The sequence below is a fragment of the Capra hircus genome, unplaced genomic scaffold (assembly GCF_001704415.2).
Source record: "Capra hircus breed San Clemente unplaced genomic scaffold, ASM170441v1, whole genome shotgun sequence".
Taxonomy (NCBI): domain Eukaryota; kingdom Metazoa; phylum Chordata; class Mammalia; order Artiodactyla; family Bovidae; genus Capra; species Capra hircus.
In genome coordinates, this window is record NW_017189574.1 from 388,769 (window position 1) to 415,378 (window position 26,610).

At 43.2% G+C, this 26,610-nt stretch overlaps 1 protein-coding gene across 2 annotated transcripts in view; it reads right to left on the reverse strand.

Annotated features, from left to right (window-relative positions):
- Positions 1–393: 393 nt before the first annotated feature.
- The window catches only part of TMEM185A (transmembrane protein 185A), a 42,552-nt gene continuing 16,335 nt past the window's right edge, over positions 394–26,610 (reverse strand). Inside the window, exons 2-7 of one of the 2 annotated variants that reach the window (XM_018044481.1) lie at positions 13,991–14,167; positions 11,180–11,387; positions 7,056–7,139; positions 3,776–3,952; positions 3,169–3,292; positions 394–1,999 (exon numbers count right to left, since the gene is read on the reverse strand). In XM_018044481.1, coding sequence (XP_017899970.1) covers positions 1,755–1,999; positions 3,169–3,292; positions 3,776–3,952; positions 7,056–7,139; positions 11,180–11,387; positions 13,991–14,167 — 1,015 coding nt within the window. In that variant the 3' untranslated portion in view covers positions 394–1,754. The other variant, XM_018044482.1, reaches the window with a different exon arrangement.

A 26,610-nucleotide genomic window follows, 5' to 3' on the forward strand; every position in this document is an offset into this window, starting at 1 on the left:
TGAATGTTTCTAGACACAGCTCGAGTGAGCTAGACAGAATTGCCCAGTGTTTCCCTTAGACAGAAGCCCTACTCAGCACCCTCCCACGTGACTCGGGGATGCCTCGGACCCCTGAAAAGGCGAGTTCCATTTTAGACTGTCTGGGACCCTGCAAACACTCTCGGCTATATCCTTAGCTGTCAGGATTGTGGCAGGGCACCCCCTGCCAATAGCTGAATCCCCGGGCCCACCCTTTCCTCTCTGTATATCCTGGCTGCCCCTGCATACTCCTGAGATGCTCACCCACCCCTGCTCCCCTCAGCTGGCTGGGGCAGCTCGAGATTCCCTTTTGTGCTGGCCAAGAGAACTCCCAGCATCCTGGTCCACATTTAAGTAAGACCTGCACAGTGCACGTGGAAAATGAAGAACTAGTTTATTAAACAGCTAAAGGGGAGGAAACGAGTAGACTGGGCTACATTTGTTACATACCAAGCAGGAAAGGCAACACCATTCCACGTGTCCCCCTGAAGATAGCAGAGGCTTGCTCCAGGCTGGTGCCAGGATGGAGTGGTGGGTGCAGTGTACATCAGCGGAGCCTGGTTTACACAAGGTAGTAGCTGCCCTCTCTCCCTCTCTCCCCTGCTCCTGGGTGACAAAGCCAGGGCTCCTTTTACCCTGTTCTACTCATGGCCATCTTGTTTGCATCACATCTGCTTTTTTCCTTCTGACTCTTGGCTATACCCCAAGCTCCTAGCTAAAAGCACAGGCCCAGCGTGCGATGGACAGCAAGCCCCACATCTCAACCTGTGCACGCTGCTGGACATTCCTAGTCTTGGCACCCTTGTCCAGCACTCCGGTTTCCAGGCGTGCTTTACGGCTTTCTGCAAGTCAGTGTTCCCAGTGTGGGAGAAAAAGTACAAACCATTTCTTGCTTACTGTGGTGGTTCTGGCAGCAGCAGCAAGTATGTATATGGAGAAACTGAAGAGGAGATGGCAATGTCCCATGAAGGGGGTAGCACTCCAGTGGTCAGGACAGGGGTGTGGTGCTACTGGCTTCTACTTCTGCAACAGAATGTGTATGTCTCCAGTACAAGCTTGTAAAAAAATACTTTAACAGAATATACTGTACAGAACTAGGATTTAACACGGTATATTACAACGCTAAAATATTTGTATAAATACTATACAGGCACGGAGTCACTCCATTAGAAAGGGTTCACCAACAGGGTCAGTAAAAACCCAGAGAGAAATGATGTGCATGGCAGGAGCACGGCCAGTCACAGTGGTGTGGGTGCATGTGAGGCCTGAGGCCTAGTCAGGGGCCCTGACCACACCACAACAGGAGTTTCTGAGCTAAGTGGCCAGGCTGGCTTGGTTCAATAATACATTTTTCAATAACACTTTTGACGGAAATTTTCACACTTAGAAAACCAGCTGTGTGGCCATTCCTTCTCGGGGCCCAAGCCAGCTCTGAAGGCACCTGCCCACTGGGAGTTGCTTCCTCTGTCTCCATATGCTCCCTCCATCAGGTCCAAAGCCACTGATGTGCACCCTACACCACGCTGCATGTTCCAGGCACCTGCCAGCTGCATGTCCCGTGGCGGTGAGTCACTGGGTAGGCATTGAGTGCAAACAAGGCATGAGATGGAAGTCCCTGGAGACCCAGCTCCAGCTTCAGTTCAGGGTGGGAGGGAGGGGGTGAATGGAGAGGCAGAAGAAGGTGGAAAAGAGGGCGGGCCAGGTGCACTCTTGATCTGCTCTGGGAGCAGCATGGTCTAATCTGGCATTTCGATATTTAATTTGGGAGGTGGGAGGACGTATTTCCCAGGGCTCTGGGTGATAACCACCCGGGTCTTCTTTCGAAACATAGGAGCGATCTTAGGAGGTTCTGGAACTGGTGTTTCTTCAGTTTCCTCACTACCTTCATGGTGGAGGTCGTAGGAGATGTTTCCATATTCTCTCAAAAACGGGCAGATTTCAAGCAGAAACTGACAGAAATCCTTGCGAATCCCAAACCACCCTGAAACAGAAGAAATGTACTTTCTCAAACACTAGCCTCCCCTGAATCTCAGGTTGCTTTTCTTTCCTGAAGAGAAATTTTCCTTGTATAATGTACTGCTTTATCCTGATGTCTTAGAATGAAGCCTGAGCTAGGCCTTAATACCAACAAGGACCAGAAGGATGCCCTACAGCTCTGTGGCTCTGTAGCTGGGGGTCCTGGACTGGCAGCCCCCAGGATGTCTCCCTGGGGCCTGTCAGGAATGCGATACTGGGCCTTGGTCCAAACCTCCTGAACCAGAAACTCTGTGTCTGGGGGTGGGGGTGGGGGGTGGAGTGGGGTCTTGGGACTCTGATGGGTCCTCCAGTTTGAGAACTATTGCCCTAGTGAATCTCAAATGCCTATGGCACCTAGGCAATGTCAACCACTAAATCTTCCTGGCCCAGGAGAAAGGCATGTACAACAAGGAATGTCATCCAAGAAAAGGGTTTCTGTCACCCCTGGAGTCTGGGAAGACAATAGGTATGTGTTGGTCCAGGCCAGCAGGTGGCCTGAGCTCACAGGGCCACCTCAAAGCTCCTTCTCCAAGGCCTGCTCTTCCTGTCTGGGTACCACTAAACCATCAGGTCAGTGCTGGCTTTTCTTGGGTACAACATCTTGTCGCATTAGCTTCGAGAAGGGTGTGTTCCAGGGTTACAGGCAAAGGAGCTCAAGGACTAGTGAGGAGAGACTCTTATCAAAGAGCACTTCTAAACAGGTATCATTACACTGGAGAGGGAGAGCGAGTGAGCCAGGAACCACTGCTGAGAGTCAGTGATATCAAGAATGATGCTGCCAAGAGTGAGGAAACAGATCCCAGAGGATGTCCAGAGTTTGGGAGATGATGCAGATTTTCACTGAATCTTCAGGAGCCCCTGGCTAGAAGGGATAATGTTTCCCATTTCACAGTGAATGGACTCAGAGAGGCCACCTGCCATGCTCAGTTCTCCAGTCACAGGATTAACAGTGCTCCCTTTCCTGGAAGACTCTAGGTCTTCTCCAGTCCCAGCTTTCCCAAGGAAACTCCTTGACTGGGGTCCTCAGGTTCGTTTTTTCATAGAGCAGGGCCACACACACACCCATATAGCCACACACCAGACAAAGACGTGCACACCCACCATTCAAGGACTTCTGAAATGCTAAGTACATACAGTGGTTTCCGCCTTTCTGTCCGAAGGTGGTTGCCATCAGAGTGATCAAGGAAAGCCAAAGAGGGACAAATATGGGAATACAGGAGAACGCATTGTGGCCGTCCAGCTTATGAACCAGCAGGATCTAAGGAAAGAGAAATGGTCAACGTTCTGTCGATGGAGCGTCTGAAAACGGACCCTGTCTGAAGCCAGGCTGCCCACCCTCGTCAGGCCTCCTAAGGGGGAAAGGTCACCTCACAGGAGATAACGGAAACCCTCCATTCTGGGGGAAAGGATGAGAAGAGCTTTCACACGGCTCTTCAGGACGAAGCAGAATCCATCCACCTAGAAAATTTCCAACATCTGGCTTGTTATGGGAAACTCTTCCTGGTGTTTCTTTTTTTCAGAGAAGTCAACAGTGCCCACTCTCTAATTCTCCACAGGGCTCAAATACCAAAACACCACATCCAACTTTCTCTTTCTAGAAGACAAACCAATACATTCAGATGCATGGTAGCAGGAAAGGTCCACTTCCCACTGCCAGTTCCCAGGCCTCCAAAGAAAGGCAGCTCCACTGTCCTGTACTCCTTCCAAGCCCCAGGGGAGCACAGTCTGCCAGAGAGCTTACCTCGAAAGTGAGGAGTGGCACGACGATGGTCATCCAGCTTAGCGCCATGGTGATGTGTGTCCTCCTCTGCTCTGCGATCACATCCATGGAGCGCAGGAACAGGACGGACCACACGATGTAGTAGAGGACCACCAGACACAGAAAGGACATGAGAATCCACAGGGGGACACACACGACCTGAGGGCAGGAGGAGAGAAGGAAGGTCTTTAGAGGAGGCACGGCTGACTTCATCTTGGATCTCTGCATGTAAGTGGGTGCCAGGCCTGGATGTGGCCAGTGTGTGAAGAGGATCCGCTGCTCCTGGTGGGATCCTCCGCAGCTGGGGCCACCCTCAAGGTGGAGAGCAGCCATTTCCCTGAATCTTGAGCTCACTCAGCTGGCCTGTGCCCTGCCCACTTCCCTTTCACCTGCCAAGGGTAGTGAGGCCGCCCCAGTTCACGAGCATGTCCCCTCTTCCCAGGCACTGACCATCCTGCCAGGGGTTCTGTAGCCAGAGGCTGGGGATCGTGCTCCCTGGCAACTCAGGCTGCCCAGGGGACCCAGGCCCTCCATGAACTTGCACATTGAGGCCAGGAGGCTTCCCTGCTGCCTCGCCCAGACGGGTTCTGTGTCTGTTGCTGTCACATCAGAAAGACTTCATTTCACCCCCCCATATAAGCCCAGAAGATGAGTCCCGGGGGCCTCACCAAGCTCCCTCTGTTTGACCTTTTCCCCCTTCTCGATGGCCCCTTTGGGTACATCTGTTGTCCCTTTGTTTTCTGTTGTGAAACAGTAAAATTGACTGTTTTCTATTGGTGGCCAGTTCCATGATGGTTCATACACGTATGTATAGATCTGTGGGGCCTTGGGCGAGACAGAGGATAACTCCCTCACCATGCCACACTCCCTCATGCTCTGTCTTCGCTGTGTCACCAACTTGCTCCAACTCCAACCCCCAGAAGCTACTGCTCTGTCCTCTAACACAACACTTTTGTCTCTTCAAGAATGTGACAGAGATGGACTCATACAGCATGTCACCTTCCAAGGCTGCCTTCTCCCACTCAGCAGGACATCTCTGAGATGCTTCCAGGCTATTGTTGTCTATCTACCGGTCACTGCTGAGTGGTGCTCCACTGGATGGATGCACCCAAGCCTGTTTATCTGCTCACCCTGGGAAGGAAATGCGGGTGCTTTCCCGTTTTGGGCTGTTGCAAATGAAGTTGCTGTAAACATTTGTGCCCAGGTTTCTGTGTGGTTGTACATTTTCATTTCTCCAAGGGAAACACCCAGGTTTGGCACTGCTAGGTCACATGGCAACTCTATATTTAACCTTATTAGAAATTGCCAAGACATTTTCCAGAGCATCTATCCAGTTTGGCCTTTCTACCAGCAATGGGCAAATGTCCTCGTCCCTTGGTTCCACCCTAACACACCTGGTACTATTGCTATCTTTGCCACTTTGATAAAGGTATTGTGGCACCTCATTCTGGTTTTTATTTGCTTTTCCCTAGTAAGTAATGCTGTCCTTTACATGTGCATATTCACCATATGTCTGTCTTCTTTGTGAATAGTTGGTTCAGTTAATTTTAAAATTTTGTTGCTGAAGTTTTTAATTTTAAGAGTTCTTTAGATGCTTTGGATATATGTCCTTGGTTACACATGTGTTTTATGAGTATTTCCTCCTAGTCTGCAACCTGTTTTTCATGAATATTACTTTAATTTTAAGCTTCTTTTATGTACCATGTTGTTGGTATCATTTCCGGGAATTCTTCACCTAACTACAGATCCCAAAGACTGTCTCCTAACAGTTCTCTGGTTTTCACATTTCATTTTTAGACGTAGGACTTAAGCTGGACTCCTGAAGAGGCTGGACTTCCTGCATGGAAGTTTGCTGTGGTCTTCCTCCTAAAGCACATCTGGGGTCAGGCACAGTGGCCTGGCCCTCTTGAGTAGAATGTCAGTGAGTAGCCTCACTGGGCTTCTCTTGAACACTGTGGGAAACCTGCAGTCAGGCTGTTTCATCTGCTAGGATTTGCACAGCACTGGGGCAGGAAAAATGCCTTTGTTTATCTATAGAAAATATGCATAGTTTTTCCTAATCTTTTTTTTTTCTGATTGAATCTTACACTCAAATTGTGGTCTTACTCAGATTTGTTTCTGCCATGGTACAAGAGAAGGCTCTGAGCCCAATTACCATTCTGCAGATACAGAACCCTGAAGCCGTAAGATGGATGACTGAACAATAGTTTTTATTATGGATGTTTTATCAAAGATTTTAGGAAAAAGTGATAGATCTTATCTTTATTCATTATAAAGGCATCTTTTATTCTCTTATTCTCTTGTCTCCAAATGATTATTTTCTTTTTTTCAGTGTATTTTTTTACCTTTGTTATTTTTTTTTTAAAGGTAAATCATGTTCATCACAGAAAATGTCTTGTATACAAAAGTACACAACAAGCAGTGGAGGGACGGGATCCCAAACCCTGGCAAGACCTCATCGCACACAGGCAACGTAAGTCTTCTACCTTTTCTCTCATCTTCTTTCTATGTGTTACTAGTTGAAATTGTACTGTATGGATGGAGCCATTTGCACGCGCGCGCGCGCGTGCGTGTGTGTGTCTCCATCCATTCTCCTACCTATGTAAGCACAATCAGTTTTAACCAACAGCCATTCATGGAAGTCAGAGGTCACTAGTGTGACTTAGACTTCATCCCTGGCAAAAGTATAAACAGGCACAGTTGTTTTTTGAAAAAGGGAGTTGGCAGTGCAGTTTATATTTCAAAATCTCAAAAAGCTATTACTCTCTGGGCCAGTAATACTGCTTTTGGAGTCTTTCCTTAAAAAAAGCAATGAAAAAAAAAAAACCAGGCAAAGATTTATCTACACAAAATTATATGCTGCAGCATGATTTATAATTGTAAAAGCACTGGTAACAAGTTCAATATTCAGAAATGAGAGGACAGTCTGGTAAATGTATTTGAAGAATATTTTGTTATCAATTAAACTTTCAAGGTTATACATATAAAGAGCATTTATTGACATGGAAAACTGCTTATGACACAACATTAGAACAACAAAGCAGGATACTAAATTATAAATGCAGTATGATCTCAATTATCCTTATGAAACAATAAACCCCCAAACAAGGAAACAAAAACCACTAACTATGTTATCTCCCAGGGGATTATGGGTGATTATTATCCTATTACCTATGTTTATCTGTCTTTTCCAAGATTTCTATGATGAACATGAGTTTTATAATCAAAACAAGTTTATTTAAAGATTTAAAAAGTTACATACAAGCCAGGGCCAGTGAATGATCTTGTCCAGTCTTAAGGCAATGAATATAAACTGGAGAATGTTGACAGAACACAGGATTTCTAACTAAAAATGAAGAGAAGAATCAGTTAAACAAAGTAACAATTGTATTCAATACCACAGTTGTTTGGTTAACATTTTAAAAAGGCAATGCAAATTATAATGCAGCAAAAGTTTTATTACATCACACTTGGAACCTCCTGATTTTCAGCAGAGAGGAGCAAAGCAGTGCTGTGCCAAGGAGAAGCCTGGCTCTGGCCTTGTGTCCTGTCTTCTCTGCTCGGTGGCTGCTTGGCCCTTTAAGCTCGTCCATGCAGTGACCCGTTTCCAGGCTTGCAATCTGTACAGGCAGTCTTTGCTGGACTCGCCAGCTCCCCTCCTGTCCCTGCCCACAAGCATCTACGTTAGGATGGTTCCTAACCATCACTGTCCTGCCTTCTTCTTGTGTTGGGACTCCGCCTGCACCCCCTACTTCTTTCTGGATTCTGGAGGACCTTGTCACATCAAGATGCCACTCGTGGATGTTTTACTGCATCTTGAATCACGCCATGCCACGGATCCTTCCTGCAAGCACATGTTCAACTCATCTCCATTAGACACAAAATAACCCCAAGACCAAATGAACCCACACTTCTCTTGATCTAGTGCCCCTACCAGCCCTAGTTCTCTCCTTCCATCACCCCAGAGCTTTGTGAGACACTGTGGACACTGGAGTCTCCATGGCCTCCCCTGCCACTCCAAGCTCCAGGGTCCACTGTGCACTGGTCTCTGTTCCCACAACTACCTGGAAATTGCTTTCCTCTAGGTCCCCAGTCACTTCTGCAGCGTTGGGAACACTGCCACTGGCACCGGACTGGGCACTGCCACACCAAGTGACACTGCCCATCACTCCTTCCCTTGTTGAGGAACCCAGTGTGTTTTCTTGCCAGCCTCCTGGTCTCTGATACTTCCCTGTCAGGTACCTTTTCCTCTCTTTAAATGGTGGTGGCCCCCGAAGTCTGCCTTCTCTAACCACTGGAGAGACACAAACACAAACATGCATACTTCCTTGACTCTTGTTGCTCCATTCTCAGTGGGGAGCAGAGCTGGCCTCCACAGCTCTGGCAGGCACGCCCTCCTCCTGCTCGCTTCTGCAACCTCCGTCTCCACTGCAGCCTTCCTGCCAGGGCCCAGAGTCAGCTCTCCCTGAGGCACTTCAGTTGACCGCCATCCCCTAGGGATTCAATCATCACCCATACCTGGCCTCCTTCACCCTGTGCCATAGCTTCCCATAGCCTCCTGTCTCACCAAGAGCCACCGCAGCCTGGATTCCCCAAATCAGGACACGGGCGCACAGCTGCATTCCCTTCTCCATGCTCTAGGCTCAGTCACTGCCTGTGTCCTCCACCACGCAGACTTCTCTAGGGTCCCTAGCCCAGTCTCTGTCCCAGTGCCCCACAGGTGGCCCTCCTGCTGGCTCCAGCACTTGCTGCTCTTCAACAGCTCACCACCACCCACAGAATGAAAATCATATGACACTACCCAACCTGGCCCAGGTCTGCCCCAAAGCTCCCAGTTCCCTAGGCAGTTAGTGATTCAGCCATTCCTTCTAAGGCCTATGGGCGAAAAGAAACATCTAATGGTTCCACTGACTTAAGCCATTAGATCTAAAAGGAATACTGACATCCTAAGTAGCCCTCTATGGATTTTTGCACAGTACTGCCTTCTCATCCAGAGAAAGCGAACAACCTAGACTCTTCTATGACACCACTGAAATCAATGCAGTGTGACCTAACAATAAAACCCAAACTATGTGGAGCTAGTAGTTCACTGTGTGTCCCCACAGATGTCAGGGATCACTGCTTCTCCCTCAAAAATGCCCAATATCCCATGGTGCCCTGTGAGCACTCTGTGGTGCCCTGGGCAGCTGGGCACTGCCTTGAAGACTAAGGACTGGCCCTTAGTCAGCCCAATCCCTCTCTACATAGCCTCTCCCTTCTCCCTAGTTCCTTCAGTTACACTTTATGCTCCATGCGTTTTTTTCTGTGGAAAAATACAAATAATGTAAAACTTCCCATCTTAATTCTCTTTAAGGGTACAGTTTAACCATATTAAGTATATTCATATTACTACCATATGAGTATGGCTGTGAAACCATCACCAGGACTCTGCATCTTGCAAAACCGTACTGCAGTCCTATCTGAGCCACTGGTTCACCTGACATGGCAGACTTTCTTCTATGTCTATGGCTTCTTATGTGTTATTTCCTCTGCCTGAAAAATACCATCCCCTTTCCTTCCTGCACAGGGCACCCTGCCACACCCTGACTCCTCCTGCATGGCCCTGGGGGAACCTAGGCCCATTAACCTCTAGCCAATAAGTACTCCTCCTCCTGGGACATAAAAACCAAGAGGGGGCTCAAGTCTTGGCACATGGTTTCTTCTCACAGGTAGACTGCCAAGAGTGTGACCCTATGAGTGACGTATTTTCTAGAACTCTGCATTAGGAAAATACGGTTTTGTGCCTAGTATAGTTGTAGCCCTGGTATATGCTTTCATTTTCTAAGAAATAAAGTTCCAATTTTTTAGTTTTCTTTAACTTCTTCCTTAGCTCCCATCCAACAGTATTTACATAACTTTCTCAGTGCTTTTCAACCTGGGTAATGCTGCTTGCCTGGGGAGGAGCTAGGAAATGTGCACAGACCCTACTGGATGTGACAATAACCTGCGGGAGCACATCCACTAGTGTTTACTAGGCAGACATCAGCAGTAAATGACCTGAAATGCAGGGGACAGTCCTGCTCAAGAAAACATTTCCTATCCCAAAGGACAACAGTATATCCAGCCCCCACTGAGAAACACTGCCCCAAATAGGCAGAATCTAGAATGTTTAATGTCAGTGATTTTGTTTAATGTATAAATGATTTTTAAACCATGGTATTGTTACTTCATTTGCTCAGATAATAGAAAAGAAAACAAAGCAAAAGAGGCATAAGGTGGAAAGGTAAGTGTGACTGGCTGGAAATGGCACCTTCAACAAATACAGGGAATACAGATTTGGGGGAAGTGAGGTAGGAGCCTAGAGCTCATGTGGAAATCAGAGTTGAGAAATGCAGAATCAGGAAGTGAGAGCACAGAAGTGGCCGTGGAGGCAGGAAGTGTGAATGAGATCATTCAGAGGAAGTGTGCACAGTGAGGACAGAAAATGCCCAAGGTTAGGATCCTGATGTTGGGAAAGATTGAAGACAGGAGGAGAAGGGGATGACAGAGGATGAGATGGTTGGATGGCATCACTGACTCGATGGACATGAGTTTGAGCAAGCTCTGGGAGTTGCTGATGGACAGGGAAGCCTGGCGTGCTGCAGTCCATGGGGTCGCAAAGAGTCAGATACGACTGAGTGACTAAACTGAGGAGCCTAAGAAACAGTGACTTGTGAGGAATAGAGGAAGAGGAATTCAGTGAAGAAGCTGAATACAGGCTGAGGTAGCCAGATTGGCGGAGGGACCCAGAGTGTCAGGACCTGCAGAGTGGTCAGCGAGATGAGGGCTCCAAAGGCCTTCAGATGAGGCTGCAGGACACGGGGGTGGGGGGTGGTGGTGCAGTGCCAAAGCAGGCAGCGTGGCTGTAGTACTTGGTCATTTAATCAAAAAATAGTCTAGGTATTGCTGTGAGGGTACTGACTTTAACTAAAGGACATTCCCCTTGATGGTATGGTTAGATCTCATCCAATCAGCTAAAGGGCCTAAGGAGTAAAGACCATGGTTTCCTGGAGAGGGAGAAATCCTGCTGAATCTCCAGCCCCCATAAGCACGTGAGCCAGCACCTTCCAATAATCCTCCTATGTGAACACCTATCTACATATCTGCAACTGTATCTCCATCTGCATGTATCCTACTGGGTCTGTTTCTCAGGAGAAGCTGGCTGATCCAGGAGAACAGGGAAAGACATGAAGCAGGAAGAAGCCTGATGGCCTGGGGGTTTAAGTCAAGAAAGAGAAACATGATCATTTCCATTGTTTTTCGTTTCCTTATATACCATGATCTAGCATTAGTGATCAACCTCTTCTATCACAGTAACTGATCAAAAGATTCTGATTTTTGAACCTTCCTAAATATATGAAATCTCACCTCCAGTGACCTGTCATGGCGAAAGCCCCAAACACAAGCTGCCACAGACACAGGGGAAACGAAGAAGAGCGGCATGAAGACCAGGAGCCAGAAGTGGCTGCCTCTCTCAATCCTGTCGCACACCAGCACTTCAAACATCAGCAGCAGCAAGTGAATGCCCACTGCAATTAGCATGGCCTTGAACTCCACACATGTTTCCCCTTCTGCTCTAAAGAGGGACAGAAGAAGAAGAAAAAAAACATCCTCAGTTCAGAATCTCCATAGCGAGCAAGCAGCCCATGTAACACCAACTTACATGGATACTCTGGACTGTATTTGTAAATCTGACAAAAGGCAAAGGGAAATCAGGTGGAAAGCTAAGTTAACATTCCTCTTTAAGGGGCAATCTTTCAAACTTCAAAGAACTACTACATGACAAGCAATGAACATTTACAACCAAACCAGACTTAAGAGTTTTAACTGAATATTCTCAGAAGCAATTACCACAGTTATTTCCTGATAGTGTACATTAACACTTTCGTTCACAAATTTAAATTCAACTACTTCCAAAATTATTTAAGCTATTGCATCTAATGCTAACAGCTGACACATATCCCTTGAATCTCATGATCCCCGGCTCTCAATGAATTAAAAACCATGTAAATCATATTTCATGCAATACAATTAAGAAAAACCTAGTTTTATTGCATAAGTGTCTGTTATATTTCAAGAAAATATAGAAACTGTTGTTAGGTGCTATTTTAAAATGAAAATCAAATTATGAATGTTATTTTCCTTCCTATTCCATTAGGATAAACTAACACCTGCAGATGCTAAAGAAGAGCCATTAAAACTGTTCTTTAAATCAGTTTAAGCTGCTTATGGATCATGCATGGACTTAATAGGTTAACAATTAAAACAATAATAAGGCCACTAATCAAGAAGATGGTTAAAAATGCATCTGCAAGGCCAACAATGCACCTAATTCAATATATAGGTGAACATCTGTGATGCATCATGTTGGTGTGACTTTAGGACACAGAGAAAATGAGATCAGAAGTTATATTCTGTAAGACCCAACAATGTTCCACTGGACAATGTTGATGCTAGAATGACCATGTCTGTACATTCAGGACATTCAACTACACACATACAATTCCTTTTCTTAAGGGAATCTTGAAAGGTACCTTAAACCAAAAGAGAAAAGGTCAAACAGTTTCTAAATAACTAGTGGCACTTAAACTGTTTAGCAATTTCACTTTTCATTCTTTGAGTAGCAAAGGTTGTTGTTCAGTCACTAGGTCGTGTCTGACTCTTTGTGACCCTATGGACTGCAGCATGCCAGGCTCCTCTACCCTTTACTATCTCCTGGGGTTTGCTCAAACTCATGTCCATTGAGTCGGTGATGCTATTTAATTGACTCATTAGAAAAGACCCTGATGCTAGGAAAGATTAAAGGCAAAAGGAGAAGGGGGCAGCAGAGAATGAGCAAACATTCAGTTCAGTTCAGTTCAGTCGCTCAGTCGTGTCCGACTCTGCGACCCCATGAACTGCAGTGCGTCAGGCCTCCCTGTTCATCACCAACTCCTGGAGTTCACTCAGACTCACGTCCATCGAGTCAGCGATGCCATCCAGCCATCTCATCCTCTGTCATCCCATTCTCCTCCTGCCCCCAATCCCTCCCAGCATCAGAGTCTTTTCCAATGAGTCAACTCTTCGCATGAGGTGGACAAAGTAGAGCAAACATTAGATATCTGAAAATATCTCATTAAAAAAAAAAAAGATTTGTGGCCACACAGGTAATCTTAAAAAAAAAAAATCTAAGAATTTATAAAAATCTAAGTTATACACTAATGTCCCCCATCTGCTAAGGCTCTCTGTGTGGCTATTTTCAAGTTCTTAGCTACATATGTGGTAACATATTTTAGATGATCTAAATCTTATTTTTAAAGTTCATAATGAAGATTTAAACAAGTTGAGATGGTCCCAACGTATATACTTTTCTCATATGAGCAACTGCATGTGTCCCCCTCTTCTCTCCCCCCCTGCCTACTGGGCATTCTGTCACTCCTTATCTGCCTGGGGATGGTTTAGAATAGCTCCCCTCAAGTCTCCCCTTTTCCTTTCCCAAGTGGCAGACTTTGCAAGGGAGAGCAGACAGACTCTGGTGGGCCCCAGCAGCAGCAGGATGTGCACTAGAGTTAAGCCCATGACAAGAACTTGGACCGACTGAGGCATCCAAGAAGAAAGGTGTGAGGGGAGCGGGTGAAGGTAAAGAGTACACCTCTTCCTGGCCCCCAGGGCTCTATTCTCCTTCACAGCATCTGGGCCTCATCTTTTCCTGTCTCAGGGCCTCACTGTGTCCTGGCCAAGCTGCTTCCCCCACAGCACTAATAGGCCTAAAATCCCAGGACTAGGAGATTGGGGTAAGGGGAGACACAGTTCCAGAAATTAATGGAGAAGGGTATATCCCTGATGGCCAAAACTAGAACTTTGATTTGTAGAACTGCTCCTACAAATATGATGGTTTCACACTTCCTTGTCTAGCATGGTGTAACAGTTCTATATTTTGGGTGCATTTTAGCTTACATAAACTTTTGTGGGCTGGCTAGAAACTTAAGCACCTAAAATAACAGTGCTTTTGTTTAACAATGGCTATCAAATACTTAATTTTTAAAAACTCAGAATAGAAATAAGCTTGCTTATATTCTTCTAAAACCTCTGACAGGTAGAAAAGAAAATACTCCTTACTTTATGAGAAGTGAAAAACAAGATACTCCCCCCGGCACCTGCCCAGGGTAGAGACCAACAGGTTTTATAAAGCAGTATTACCGATACTGGGGATTTCGTGCCCAGACTCCAGTTCCAACTGAGGCTCCAACAATGACCATTAACTTCCACAGCCATATTGGAGCAAAAACAGCCCAGTAACTCCACTGAATGATGCCATCTAGACGAAGGGCCAGCAACACAGAGAACAGCAGTAGACAGGCATAGATGAGGAATTTACTAGGAGAAAAACAAAGAAGATTCACATTACAAATAGGCGATATTAAAATGAGGTGTGATAACAGCATTACTTTTTAGCATGTGAAAAGAATCACCAATTCAATAATCATATATTAAAAATTCTATGTAGAAGACATACTGTTGTTAGAGGATAAAAGAAATATAAAGAAGACTAAAACAAGTTCCCTGCTTTCCAGGGCTTCCTGGTAAGAGAAGTACATACAGAAACATATATAACATGCATATGTCAGAATGATTCTATGGGTAGAATGTGATGACAGCCCACAGAGGAAACATGGATTCTGTCCGGGGGGACTGGGAAGCAGAGAAATGATAAGACTGAAGCTGGTCTGGAGGACACACGGAAAGCTACCAGGCAGGAAAGGATATGAGATGAGGAAGCATTCCAAGCAGAAGGAACTAGCCATCCAGACACAGAGACTGAAAAAAGTTGACAGTTCAAGATATGGTCAAGTTGTGTCACTTATTATTTGATTCTATTTTTAAAAAAGTAGCCACCTGCCATATTCATATATAGTTTTAATCCATGTGTTAGTCTTTTGGTGACTGAATTATACACATACATACACTCATATTTTACATAAAACAGACTTCAGACTTCATGAAGAGGGTGTTTTAAAAATATTAATTAGAAATTACATTGTTAAGGACTTCTACTTACAACTTTGGTAGAATAAGAGGAATGGAGTTTTCCCTCCCACCTTAAAAAGAAACTGGATGAAATATATGAAATAACAGTTTTCAAACAATGGGCAACAGGCAGTGAAGGACCATGATGGCAGAAAGAAATAAAAAAAAAAAAAAGGAAATACACTCTATCAATGCCTCAACTTACTGCCTGGAGGCAAATTCCAGACTGCAGACGAAGGCAGTTAAAATCTAACCCTATTGCCAATTACATCAAAAGTAAATACTCTCTCTGTGTGTGGAAGCTGCAGTCATGTCCAACTCTTTGCGACCCCATGAACTGTAGCCCACCAGGCTCCTCTGACCATGGAATTCTCCAGGCAAGAACACTGGAGCGGGTTGCCATTTCCTACTTCAGGAGATCTTCCCGACCCAATGCTTAGTAGAAAAGATCTCAAGTCAACAATCTATGATCCACCTTAAGAAACTAGGAAGAGAAGGAAATTTTTTAAAAATGAATGAAAGTCAATAATAAATATATACACAAATATCAATGAACTACATAAGAAAGATGTTAGAGAAAAATCAATGAAATTAAAAGCTGGTTCTTTAAAAAGATTTTTTTAAAAAAGGCAGAGACATTATTTTGCTGACAAAGGTCCATCTAGTCAAAACTATGGTTTTTCCAGTAGTCATATATGGATGTGAGAGTTGGACCATAAAGAAAACTGAGTGCCAAAGAATTGATGCTTTTGAACGGTGGTGTTGGAGAAGACTCTTGAGAGTCCCTTGGACAGCAAGGAGATCCAACCAGTCAATCCTATAGGAAATCAGTCCTAAATATTCTTTGGAAGGACTGATGCTGAAGCTGAAACTCCAATACTTTGGCCACCTGATGCGAAGAGTTGACTCACTGGAAAAGACCCTGATTCTGGGAACGACTGAAGGCAGGAGAAGGGGACGACAGAGGATGAGATGGTTGGATGGCATCACCGACTCAATGGACATGAATATGTGCAGGGTCCGGGGGCTGGTGATGGACAGGGAAGCCTGGTGTGCTGCAGTCCATGGGGTTGCAAAGAGTCGGACACGACTGAGTGACTGAACTGAGCTGATAGCTAGAGTGATCAGGAAAAAAACAGTAAACATGAATTACTAATACCAGGAATGAAATCAGGGACATCATGACAAATCCTACAGGAATTAGAAACGGATTTTATGAACAGCTTCAAGCAAGCAAATTTCTTGAAATAAATAAATTATTAAAGTTCACACAAGAAGAAATACTTTTATATTCCTATATCTATTTAAAGAACAACAGAAACTGTAGTTAGTCTCACAAAAAAATGCCAGGCCCAGACAAAATCTACCAAACACATAAGGAAGAAATAGTACCAATTTTTCACAAACTCTTGCAGAAAAAGATGAGACAGGAACATTTCCCAATTTATTTTATGAAGCTACTAGCATTACCCTGATACTCAAACCTGACCAAGAAAGAAAACTACAAACCAGTATCCTTCATGCAAGATAGATGCAAAACCCCTAAAAAACAGGAAATTGTATCTAACAATATATAGAAAGAATACTGCATTATGACTAAGTGTGGTTTAGCCAGGACTGCAAGTTTGGCTTAACATTTGAAATCAATGTAATTCACTGAATTAATAGAATGAAAAAGAGAAGCCATATGATTATTTTAATAGTTGCAGGAGAAACATTTGATATAACTCACTACTCATTCAAGATAAAATCTCTAAGCAAATTAGGAATAGAGGGGTATCTAGAAAAAACCTGACAGTCTCCTTCAGTGTCTGCTGCCGAGGGCTCTGGGTCTTTGGACTTGGACTTCCCTGGTGGCTCAGCTGGTACAGAATCTGCCTGCAATGCAGAAGACCTGGGTTCAATCCCTGGGTTGGGAAGATCCCCTGGAGAAGGGAACAGCTACCCACTCCAGTATTCTGGCCTGGAGAATTCCATGGACTGTATAGTCCATGGGTTGCAAAGAGTCGGACACGCCTGAGCAACTTTCATGTTTAGAAAAAACCTAGTTAAAAATGCTTAGTGGTGAAAGACTAAATACTTTCCCCCTAAGACGGTAAACAAGAAGTATGTCCACTTCAATACAACTATTCAACACTGTACTGGAAACCCTAGCCACAAATATAATACAAGAAAAGAAATAAAAAGGATAAAGATTTGGAAAGGAAGGAGTAAATCTAATATTTGCAGATAATGTGACTGTCTATGTAGAAAACCCTAAGTACTCGACCAAAAAAGCTACCAAACCTAATTAGTGAATTTAGTAAAGTTGCAGGATACAAGGTAAATAAATGAAAACATTTACTGCATTTCTATATGCTAGCAATGAGAAAATGGCCACAGATTTTTTTAAGAACTATAATTTACTGCAACTTTCCTAAAAACAATAATATTTAAAATCAGAAGTTTATGAAAAAACTACCATTTCCAACAGTATCAAAGTATGAAATACCTAAAGACAAATTTAACAAAATATCTTCAAGACTTAGATTCTGAAATCTAATAAACACTGCCAAAAAAATTTTGTAGCTTTGCTCAGTTGCTTCAGTCATATCTGACTCTTTGTGACCCCATGGACTGCAGCCTGCCAGGCTTCTCTGTCCATGGGATTTCCCAGGCAAGAATACTGGAGTGGGTTGCCATTTCCTTCTCCAGGGGATCTTCCCCACCCAGGGATCGAACCCTCACGTGTCTCTCATGTCTCCTGCATTGGCAGGAGAGTTCTTTACCACTAGCACTACCCGAGAAGTCTTAAAATTAAAGATCTAAACAAATGGAGAGATCCATCATTTTTACAGATTAAAAAATTCAATACTGTTAAAATTTACATCCTCTATTCATTTCCTATGGTTGCTATAATAAATTACCATGAACATGATGGTTTAAAACAACACACATTTATTCTCTTATAGTTCTGCACGCTAAAGGTCCAAAATGGGGTTCACTAGGTTAAAACTAAGGTGTCAGCAGAGCCATGCTCCCTCCAGAGACTAGGAGAGAATCCTTTCCTTGCCTTTTCAAGTTTTTAGAGCTGTATTCCCTGTACTCCTTTGAACTCCTTCGTCCATTATTAATATCAGAAGGGCAGCATCTTCAAATCTCTTTCTCTGCTTCAATCACATTGTCTTCTCTTTATAGTATGTCCTCTGCCTCCTTCTTATATGGAAACCCATGAATGTATTTAGAGCCCACCCGGATAAACCAGGATATTCTCCCATCTCAAGATCTGTAATTTAATCATATCTTTTGCCATATAAGGTAATATTCACCTTTTTGCCACAGAAGGTAATATACACAGGTTCCATGGATTAGTAAGTAGATATCTTTGAGGGACATTATTTAGCCTACCATACTCATCACGTTATTCTAAAGATCAATGCAAAGTCCCATTTGCTTATTTATGCTTTTGTTTCTTCTGCCTGAGGAGACATATTAAAAAAATATTGCTAAGACTGATATTAAAGAGCATACTACCTATGTTTTCTTTGAGGAGTTTTATGGTTTTGGGTCTTATATTTAAGTTGTTAATCCAAATTGAGTTCATTTCTGTATATGGTATGAGGAAGTAGTCTAGTTTGATAATATCTGACATCTGTCAAAATGACTATTATCAAAAGGACAACAGATAACAAGTGTTGGCGAGGATATAGAAAAAAAGGAATCCACATGCAATGTTGGCAAGAATGTAAACTGATGCAGCCACTATGAAAAATGGTATGAAGGGTCCTTAAAAACTTAAAAATAGAACTATTATGTGCTCCAGCAATTCGACTCCTGGGGATTTACCTGAAGGAAAAAAAACAGTAATTTGAAACGATATATGTACCCCTATGTTTACTGCAACCTTATTTACAATAGCTAAAATATACCTAAGTGGCAACCTAAGTGCTATGAAGAGATGACTGTTTAATGAACATGGGGGAAGTGTGTGTGTGTGTGTGTGTGTGTGTGTGTAATGGAATATTACTCAGCCACAAAAATAATGCAATCTTGTCATTTGTGACAACTTGCATGAACCTACAGGGCATTATACTAGTAAAATAAGTTAGAGAAAGACAAATATAATGTAACTGCATTTATATGTAGACTCTAGAAAAAGAAATAAACAAAACAGAAACAGAGTCATGGGTACAGAGAATAAACAGGTGGCCAGAGGTGGTGGGAGGAGGGGAGGAGAGAACTAGGTAAGTGAGATTCAGAATTAGAACCTCCAGCCACAAAATAAAGAAGCTATGGCTATGGAATATACAGTGTGGGGAATATAGTCCCCTATTAGTGCTAAACAAAAGTAATATATTATCTTTGAATAGTGACAGATGGTAACTAGACATTGTGCTGATCATTTAAAAATGCATAGAAATATCGAATCACTATGTTGTACAACAGGAACTATTTAATAATGTAATGTTGTGGGTGAATTATACCTCAAAAACAAACAAACCTATAGAAAAATATATTAGATATGTGGTTACTGGAGGTTGGGGTGGGGCAAGGGGGAGTTGGATGAAGGTAGTCAAAACAGAGAAAATTCCTTTGTAAGTATTAGAGAAGAATTTTACAACATGATAAATGTAATTAACACTGTGGTATGTTATATATGAAAGTTGTTGAGAGCAAACCCTAAGAGTTCTCATCACAATGAAAAATATTTTTTTTCTTTTATTTTTGTGTATGAGATGATTAATGTTCACTAAACTTACTGTGGTAATAATTTCATGAGGTATGTAAGTCAAATGATTATGCCGTACACCCTAAACTTACACAGTGCTGTATGTCATCTATGTTTCAATAAAACTGCAAGAAAAAAATACATGCAATATCTGAAAAGGGCAATAAAGCAAAGCACAATAAAAGAAGGTATGCCTGTATGCATTTAAGGTTCCACCGTGTCTTTTCAAGGCTTGATAGCTCATTTCTTTTTAGTGCTAAACAATATTCCATTGGATGCCACCAGTTTATTTATACATACACCCATCGAGGGACATCTTGGTTGCTTCCAAGTTTTGGCAATTATGATTAAAGCTGCTATAAATATACAGGAAAAAAAGATTCAATGCAATCCCAATGAAAATCCAAGCAGCCTCTTCTGGAGAAATTAACATACTAATTCTAAAAATTATATGAAAATGCAAAAGACTGCAAATGGGCAGAACAATTATGAGAGAGAACAAAGTTGGAGAAACTATACTATGTGCTTACACTGCATGCTTTCATGACTTAACTATAGAGCTACAGTAATCAAGAAAATGCAGTATTAGCATCAGGAGAGACTCAGAGAATAGAATAGAGTCCAAAAACACACCCATACATACATGGTCAAAGATGCCAAGGCAGTTCAGTAGAGAAAGAACTGGGCTTCCATAAATGGTGTTGAAACAACTGGATAGATAGGAATAATGAACCTAGACTCTTAGCCTCACAGCATATGACAACTGTTGCTAAGGATATGGAGCAAATGGAACCCTCATATATTACTAGCAGGAATGCAAAACAGTGCAGGCACTTTAGAAAACACTTTGGTAGTTTCTCATAAAGTTAAGTATACAGTTACTCTATAGCCCAGCAATCCCATACCTAGGTATTTACTTAAGAAAAAGGAAAATATATGTCCACAAAAAGACTCGTATTCAAATGCTCAAAGCAGCTTTATTTATCACAGCCACTGGAAACAATCCAAATGTCCAAAAACTGGTGAATGGCTAAACCAACTGTGACATGTCTATTCAAATGGAATACTACTAATCAGTAAAAAGGAACAAACAAACAACACGGATAACCTCAAATGCACTATGCTAAGTAAAATAACTCAGACTGAAAACACAATACACTGTATGACTCCATTTATTTGACATTGTGGAAAAAGCAAAAGTAGAGGGACAGAAAATAGATCAGTGTAATTACCTGCGGCTGTGCTGGGGGAAAGGATGACTACAAAAGAACACAAGGGAAGTTTCAGCAGTAATGGAACTTTTCTATATTTCTGTCTTTAGGTGATGCTTACACAAGTGAATGGGTTTATTAAAACTCATAGGATTGAGCACTAAAAATGATAAAACTCACTGCATATAAAATATACTTCAATAATGTTGGCCTATCTACAATAATATTGATCAATCTACACATCAATGCCTATTTATGAAAAGTCAGCCAATGTCACTTAAGCCTCACAGCAACACTATGAAGGAGGCACTTTCACTATTCCCATTGTACAGATCAGAAATGAAGGCTTAGATGTTAAATAACTTGTCCAAGCAGATAGTAGCTCACAGGGCTGAGACACAAATTAAGATCTATTTGACTCCAAAGTCCTTCTAATTGAGTACTATTCAATACTCACTTCATACTAGTTTTTCAACATTCTTGGAAAAGAATCTAGATAAATGCATGCTAATGCAGAAACGCAACAGCTGTGACGGACCTTGCAGAAGCGTGGCCGAGAGGAGCCCACGTCCGAGGTCGGGGAGGTCGCCAAGAGGAGCTACCGATGTCCGAGGTCAGGGGCAGCAGCCGAGAGGAGCTACCCCATATCCGAGGTCAGGGGCGGCGGCCAGGAGGAGCTATCCCACGTCCGAGGTCAGGGGTGGTGGCCGAGAGTACCAGGCTGCGACAGCACAGGAGCAGCCGATAGGAGCTACCCCACGTCCAAGGTCAGGGGTGGCAGCCAGGAGGAGTTACCCCATGCCCAAGGCCAAGGGTGGTGGCCGAGAGGAGAAACCCCACATCCAAGGAGCGGTGGCTGTGTGGGCGCAGGAGGGCTGAGAGGACCTACTTCATGTTCAAAGTCAGGAGGGGTGGCAGTGAGGAGATACCCCTCGTCCAAGGTAAGGAGCAGCGGCTGTGCTTTGCTGGAGCAGCCATGAAGAGATACCCCATGTCCAAGGTAAGAGAAACCCAAGTAAGACGGTAGGTATTGTGAGAGGGCATCAGAAGGCAGACACACTGAAACCATAATCACAGAAAACTAGTCAATCTAATCACATGGAACACAGCCTTGTCTAACTCAATGAAATTAAGCCATGCCTGTGGGGCCACCCAAGACAGGTAGGTCATGGTGGAGAGGTCTGACAGAATGTGGTCTACTGGAGAAGGGAATGGCAAACCACTTCAGTATTCTTGCCTTGAGAACCCCATGAACAGTATGAAAGGGCAAAATGATAGGATACTGAAAGGGGAACTCCCCAGGTCGGTAGGTGCCCAATATGCTACTGGAGATCAGTGGAGAAATAACTCCAGAAAGAATGAAGGGATGGAGCCAAAGCAAAAACAATACCCAGCTGTGGATGTGACTGGTGATAGAAGCAAGGTCCGATGCTGTAAAGAGCAATATTGCATAGGAACCTGGAATGTTAGGTCCATGAATCAAGGTAAATTGGAAGTGGTCAAACAGGAGATGGCAAGAGTGAACGTCGACATTCTAGGAATCAGCGAACTAAAATGGACTGGAATGGGGGAATTTAACTCAGATGACCATTATATTTACTACGCCAGGCAGGAATCCCTCAGAAGAAATGGAGTAGCCATCATGGTCAACAAGAGAGTCCAAAATGCAGTACTTGAATATAATCTCAAAAACGACACAATGATCTCTGTTCATTTCCAAGGCAAACTATTCAATATCACAGTTATCCAAGGCCAAGCCCCAACCAGTAATGCTAAAGAAGCTGAAGCTGAATGATTCTATGAAGACCTACAAGACCTTTTAGAACTAACATCCCAAAAAACATGTCCTTTTCATTATAGGGGACTGGAATGCAAAAGTAGGAAGTCAAGAAACACCTGGAGTAACAGGCAAATTTGGCCTTGGAATATGGAATGAAGCAGGGCAAAGGCTAATAGAGTTTTGCCAAGAGAATGCACTGGTCATAGCAAACACCCTCTTCCAACAACACAAGAGAAGACTCTACACATGGACATCACCAGATGGTCAACACCGAACTCAGACTGATTATATTCTTTGCAGCCAAAGATGGAGAAGCTCTATACAGTCAGCAAAAACAAGACCGGGAACTGACTGTGGCTCAGATCATGAATTCCTTATTGCCAAATTCAGACTTAAATTGAAGAAAGAAGGGGAAACCACTAGACCATTCAGGTATGACCTAAATCAAATCCCTTATGATTATATAGTGGAAGTGAGAAATAGATTTAAGGGACTAGATCTGATAGATAGAGTGCCTGATGAACTATGGACAGAGGTTCGTGACATTGTACCAGAGACAGGGATCAAGACCATCCCCATGGAAAAGAAATGCAAGAAAGCAAAATGGCTGTCTGGGGAGGCCTAATGAATAGCTGTGAAAAGAAGTGAAGCTAAAGGCAAAGGAGAACTCGAGGAAAGGTATACGCATCTGAATGCAGAGTTTCAAAGAATAGCAAAAAGAGATAAGAAAGCCTTCCTCAGCGATCAATGCAAAGCAATAGAGGAAAACAACAGAATGGGAAAGACTAGAGATCTCTTCAAGAAAATTAGAGACACCAAGGGAACATTTCATGCAAAGATGGGCTCGATAAAGGACAGAAATGGTATGGACCTAACGGAAGCAGAAGATATTAAGAAGAGGTGGCAAGAATACACAGAAGAACTGTACAAAAAAGATCTTCACGACCCAGATAATCACGATGGTGTGATCACTCACCTAGAGTCAGACATCCTGGAATGTGAAGTCAAGTGGGCCTTAGAAAGCATCACTACAAACAAAACTAGTGGAGGTGATGGAATTCCAGTTGAATATTCCAGAAATATTCAAATCCTGAAAGATGATGCTATGAAAGTGCTGCACTCAATATGCCAGCAAATTTGGAAAACTCAGCAGTGGCCACAGGACTGGAAAAGGTGAGTTTTCATTCCAATCCCAAAGAAAGGCAATGCCAAAGAATGCTCAAGCTACCACACAATTGCACTCATCTCACATGCTAGTAAAGTAATGCTCAAAATTCTCCAAGCCAGGCTTCAGCAATATGTGAATCGTGAACTTCCAGATGTTCAAGCTGTTGCAGAAAAGGCAGAGGAACCAGAGATCAAATTGCCAACATCTGCTGGATCATCGAAAAAGCAAGAGAGTTCTAGAAAAACATATACTTCTGCATTATTGACTATGCCAAAGCCTTTGACTATGTGGATCACAAAAAACTGTGGAAAATTCTGATAGAGATGGAAATACCAGACCACCTGACCCGCCTCTTGAGAAACCTATATGCAGGTCAGGAAGCAACAGTTAGAACTGGACATGGAATAACAGACTGGTTCCAAATAGGAAAAGGAGTACGTCGAGGCTGTATATTGACACCCTGCTTATTTAACTTATATGCAGAGTACATCATGAGAAACGCTGGACTGGAAGAAACACAAGCTGGAATCAAGATTGCTGGGAGAAATATCAATAACCTCAGCTATGCAGATGACACCACCCTTATGGCAGAAAGTGAAGAGGAACTAAAAAGCCTCTTGATGAAAGTGAAAGAGGAGAGTGAAAAAGTTGGCTTAAAGCTCAACATTCAGAAAATGAAGATCATAGTATCCAGCCCCATCACTTCATGGGAAATAGATGGGGAAACAGTAGAAACAGTGTCAGACTTTATTTTTGGGGGCTCCATGATCACATCAGATGGTGATTGCAGCCATGGAATTAAAAGACGCTTACTCCTTGGAAGAAAAGTTATGACCAACCTAGATAGCATATTCAAAAGCAGAGACATTACTTTGCCAACAAAGGTCCATCTAGTCAAGGCTATCGTTTTTCCAGTGGTCATGTATGGATGTGAGAGTTGGACTGTGAAGAAAGCTGAGTGCCGAAGAATTAATGCTTTTGAACTGTGGTGTGGGAGAAGACTTGAGATTCCCCTGGACTGCAAGGAGATCCAACCAGTCAATCCTAAAGGAAATCAGCCCTGAACAGTCATTGAAAGGACTGATGCTGAAGCTGAAACTCCAATACCTTGGCCATCTGATGTGAAGAACTGACTTACTGGAAAAGACCCTGACACTGGGAACAATTGAAGGCAGGAGGAGAAGGGGACGACAGAGGATGAGATAGTTGCACAGGATCACCAACTCAATGGACACGAGTTTGAGTAGGCTCTGGGAGTTGGTGATGGACAGGGAAGCCTGGTGTGCTTCAGTCCATGGGGTCACAGAGTCGTACACGACTGAGACTGAACTGACCTGATTGATACATACATGCACTACTCTTCTATTATGAGAAACAATTTAAGAAATTCCAATTGGAAAAAAGGGGGGAGATTTCAAGATGATATGACCCACAACTAGAGGAAAACAATAGAATGGGAAAGACTAGAGAGCTCTTCAAGAAAATTAAAGATACCAAGGGAACATTTCATGCAAATATGGTCACAACAAAGGACAGAAACAGTATAGATCTAACAGAAGCAGAAGAGATTAAGAGGTGGCAAGAATACACAGAAGAACTATACAAAAAAGATCTTAATGACCCGGATAACCACAATGGTGTGATCACTCACCTAGAGTCAGACATCCTGGAGTGCAAAGTCAAGAGGGCCTTAGGAAGCATCACTATGAACAAAGCTAGTGAAGGTGATGGAATTCAATTTGAGCTATTTCAAATCCCAAAAGATGATGCTGTTAAAGTGCTGCACTCAATATGCCAGCAAATTTGGAAAACTCAGCAGTGGCCACAGGACTGGAAAAGGTCAGTTTTTACTCCAATCCCAAAGAAGGGAATGCCAAAGAATATTCAAAATGCTGCACAATTGCACTAATTTCACATGCTAGCAAGGTCATGCTCAAAATCCTCCAACCTTGGCTTTGACAGTATGTGAACTGAGAACTTCCAGACATACAAGCTGGATTTAGAAAAGGCAGAGGAATCAGAGATCAAATAGCCAATATTCGCTGGATCATAGAAAAAGCAAGAGAATTCCAGAAAAAAACATCTACTTCTGCTCCACTACTATGATAAAGCCTTTGACTGTGTGGATCACAACAAACTTTGGAAAATTCTTCAAGAGATGGGAATACCAAACCACCCTACCTGTCTCCTGAGAAACCTATATGCAGGTCAAGAAGCAACAGTTAGATCTGGGCATGGATCAATGGACTGGTTCCAAAGTGGGAAAGGAGTATGTCAAGGCTGTATATTGTCAGCCTGGTTATTTAACTTATATGCAGAGTACATCATGGGAAATGCCAGACTAGCTGAAGCTCAAGGTGTATTCAAGATTGCCAGGAGAAATATCAATAACCTCAGATATGCAGATGACACCACCCCAGTGGCAGAAAGCAAAGAGGAACAAAAGAACCTCTTGATGAAGATGAAAAAGGAGAATGAAAAAGCTGGCTTAAAACTCAACATTCAAAAAACTAGTGTCATAGCATCTGGTCCCATCACTTTAGGGCAAAGTCACTGCAGACAGTGACTACAGATATGAAATTAAAAGATGCTTGCTCCTTGAAAGAACGCTATGACCAACCTCAAAAGTGTATTAAACAGCAGACACATTACTGATCCAGGTCTATATAATCAAAGCTACGGTTTTTCCAGTAGTCATGTATGGATGTGACAGTTGGACCATAAAGAAGGCTGAACACTGAAGAATTCATACTTTTGAACTGTGGTGTTTGAGAAGACTCTTGAGAATCCCTTGGACTGCAAGGAGATCAAACCAGTCAATCCTAAAGGAAATCAACCCTGAATACTCCTTGGAAGGATTGATACTGAAGCTGAAGCTCCAATACTTTGTCCACATGATGTGAAGAACTGACTCCTTGGAAAAGA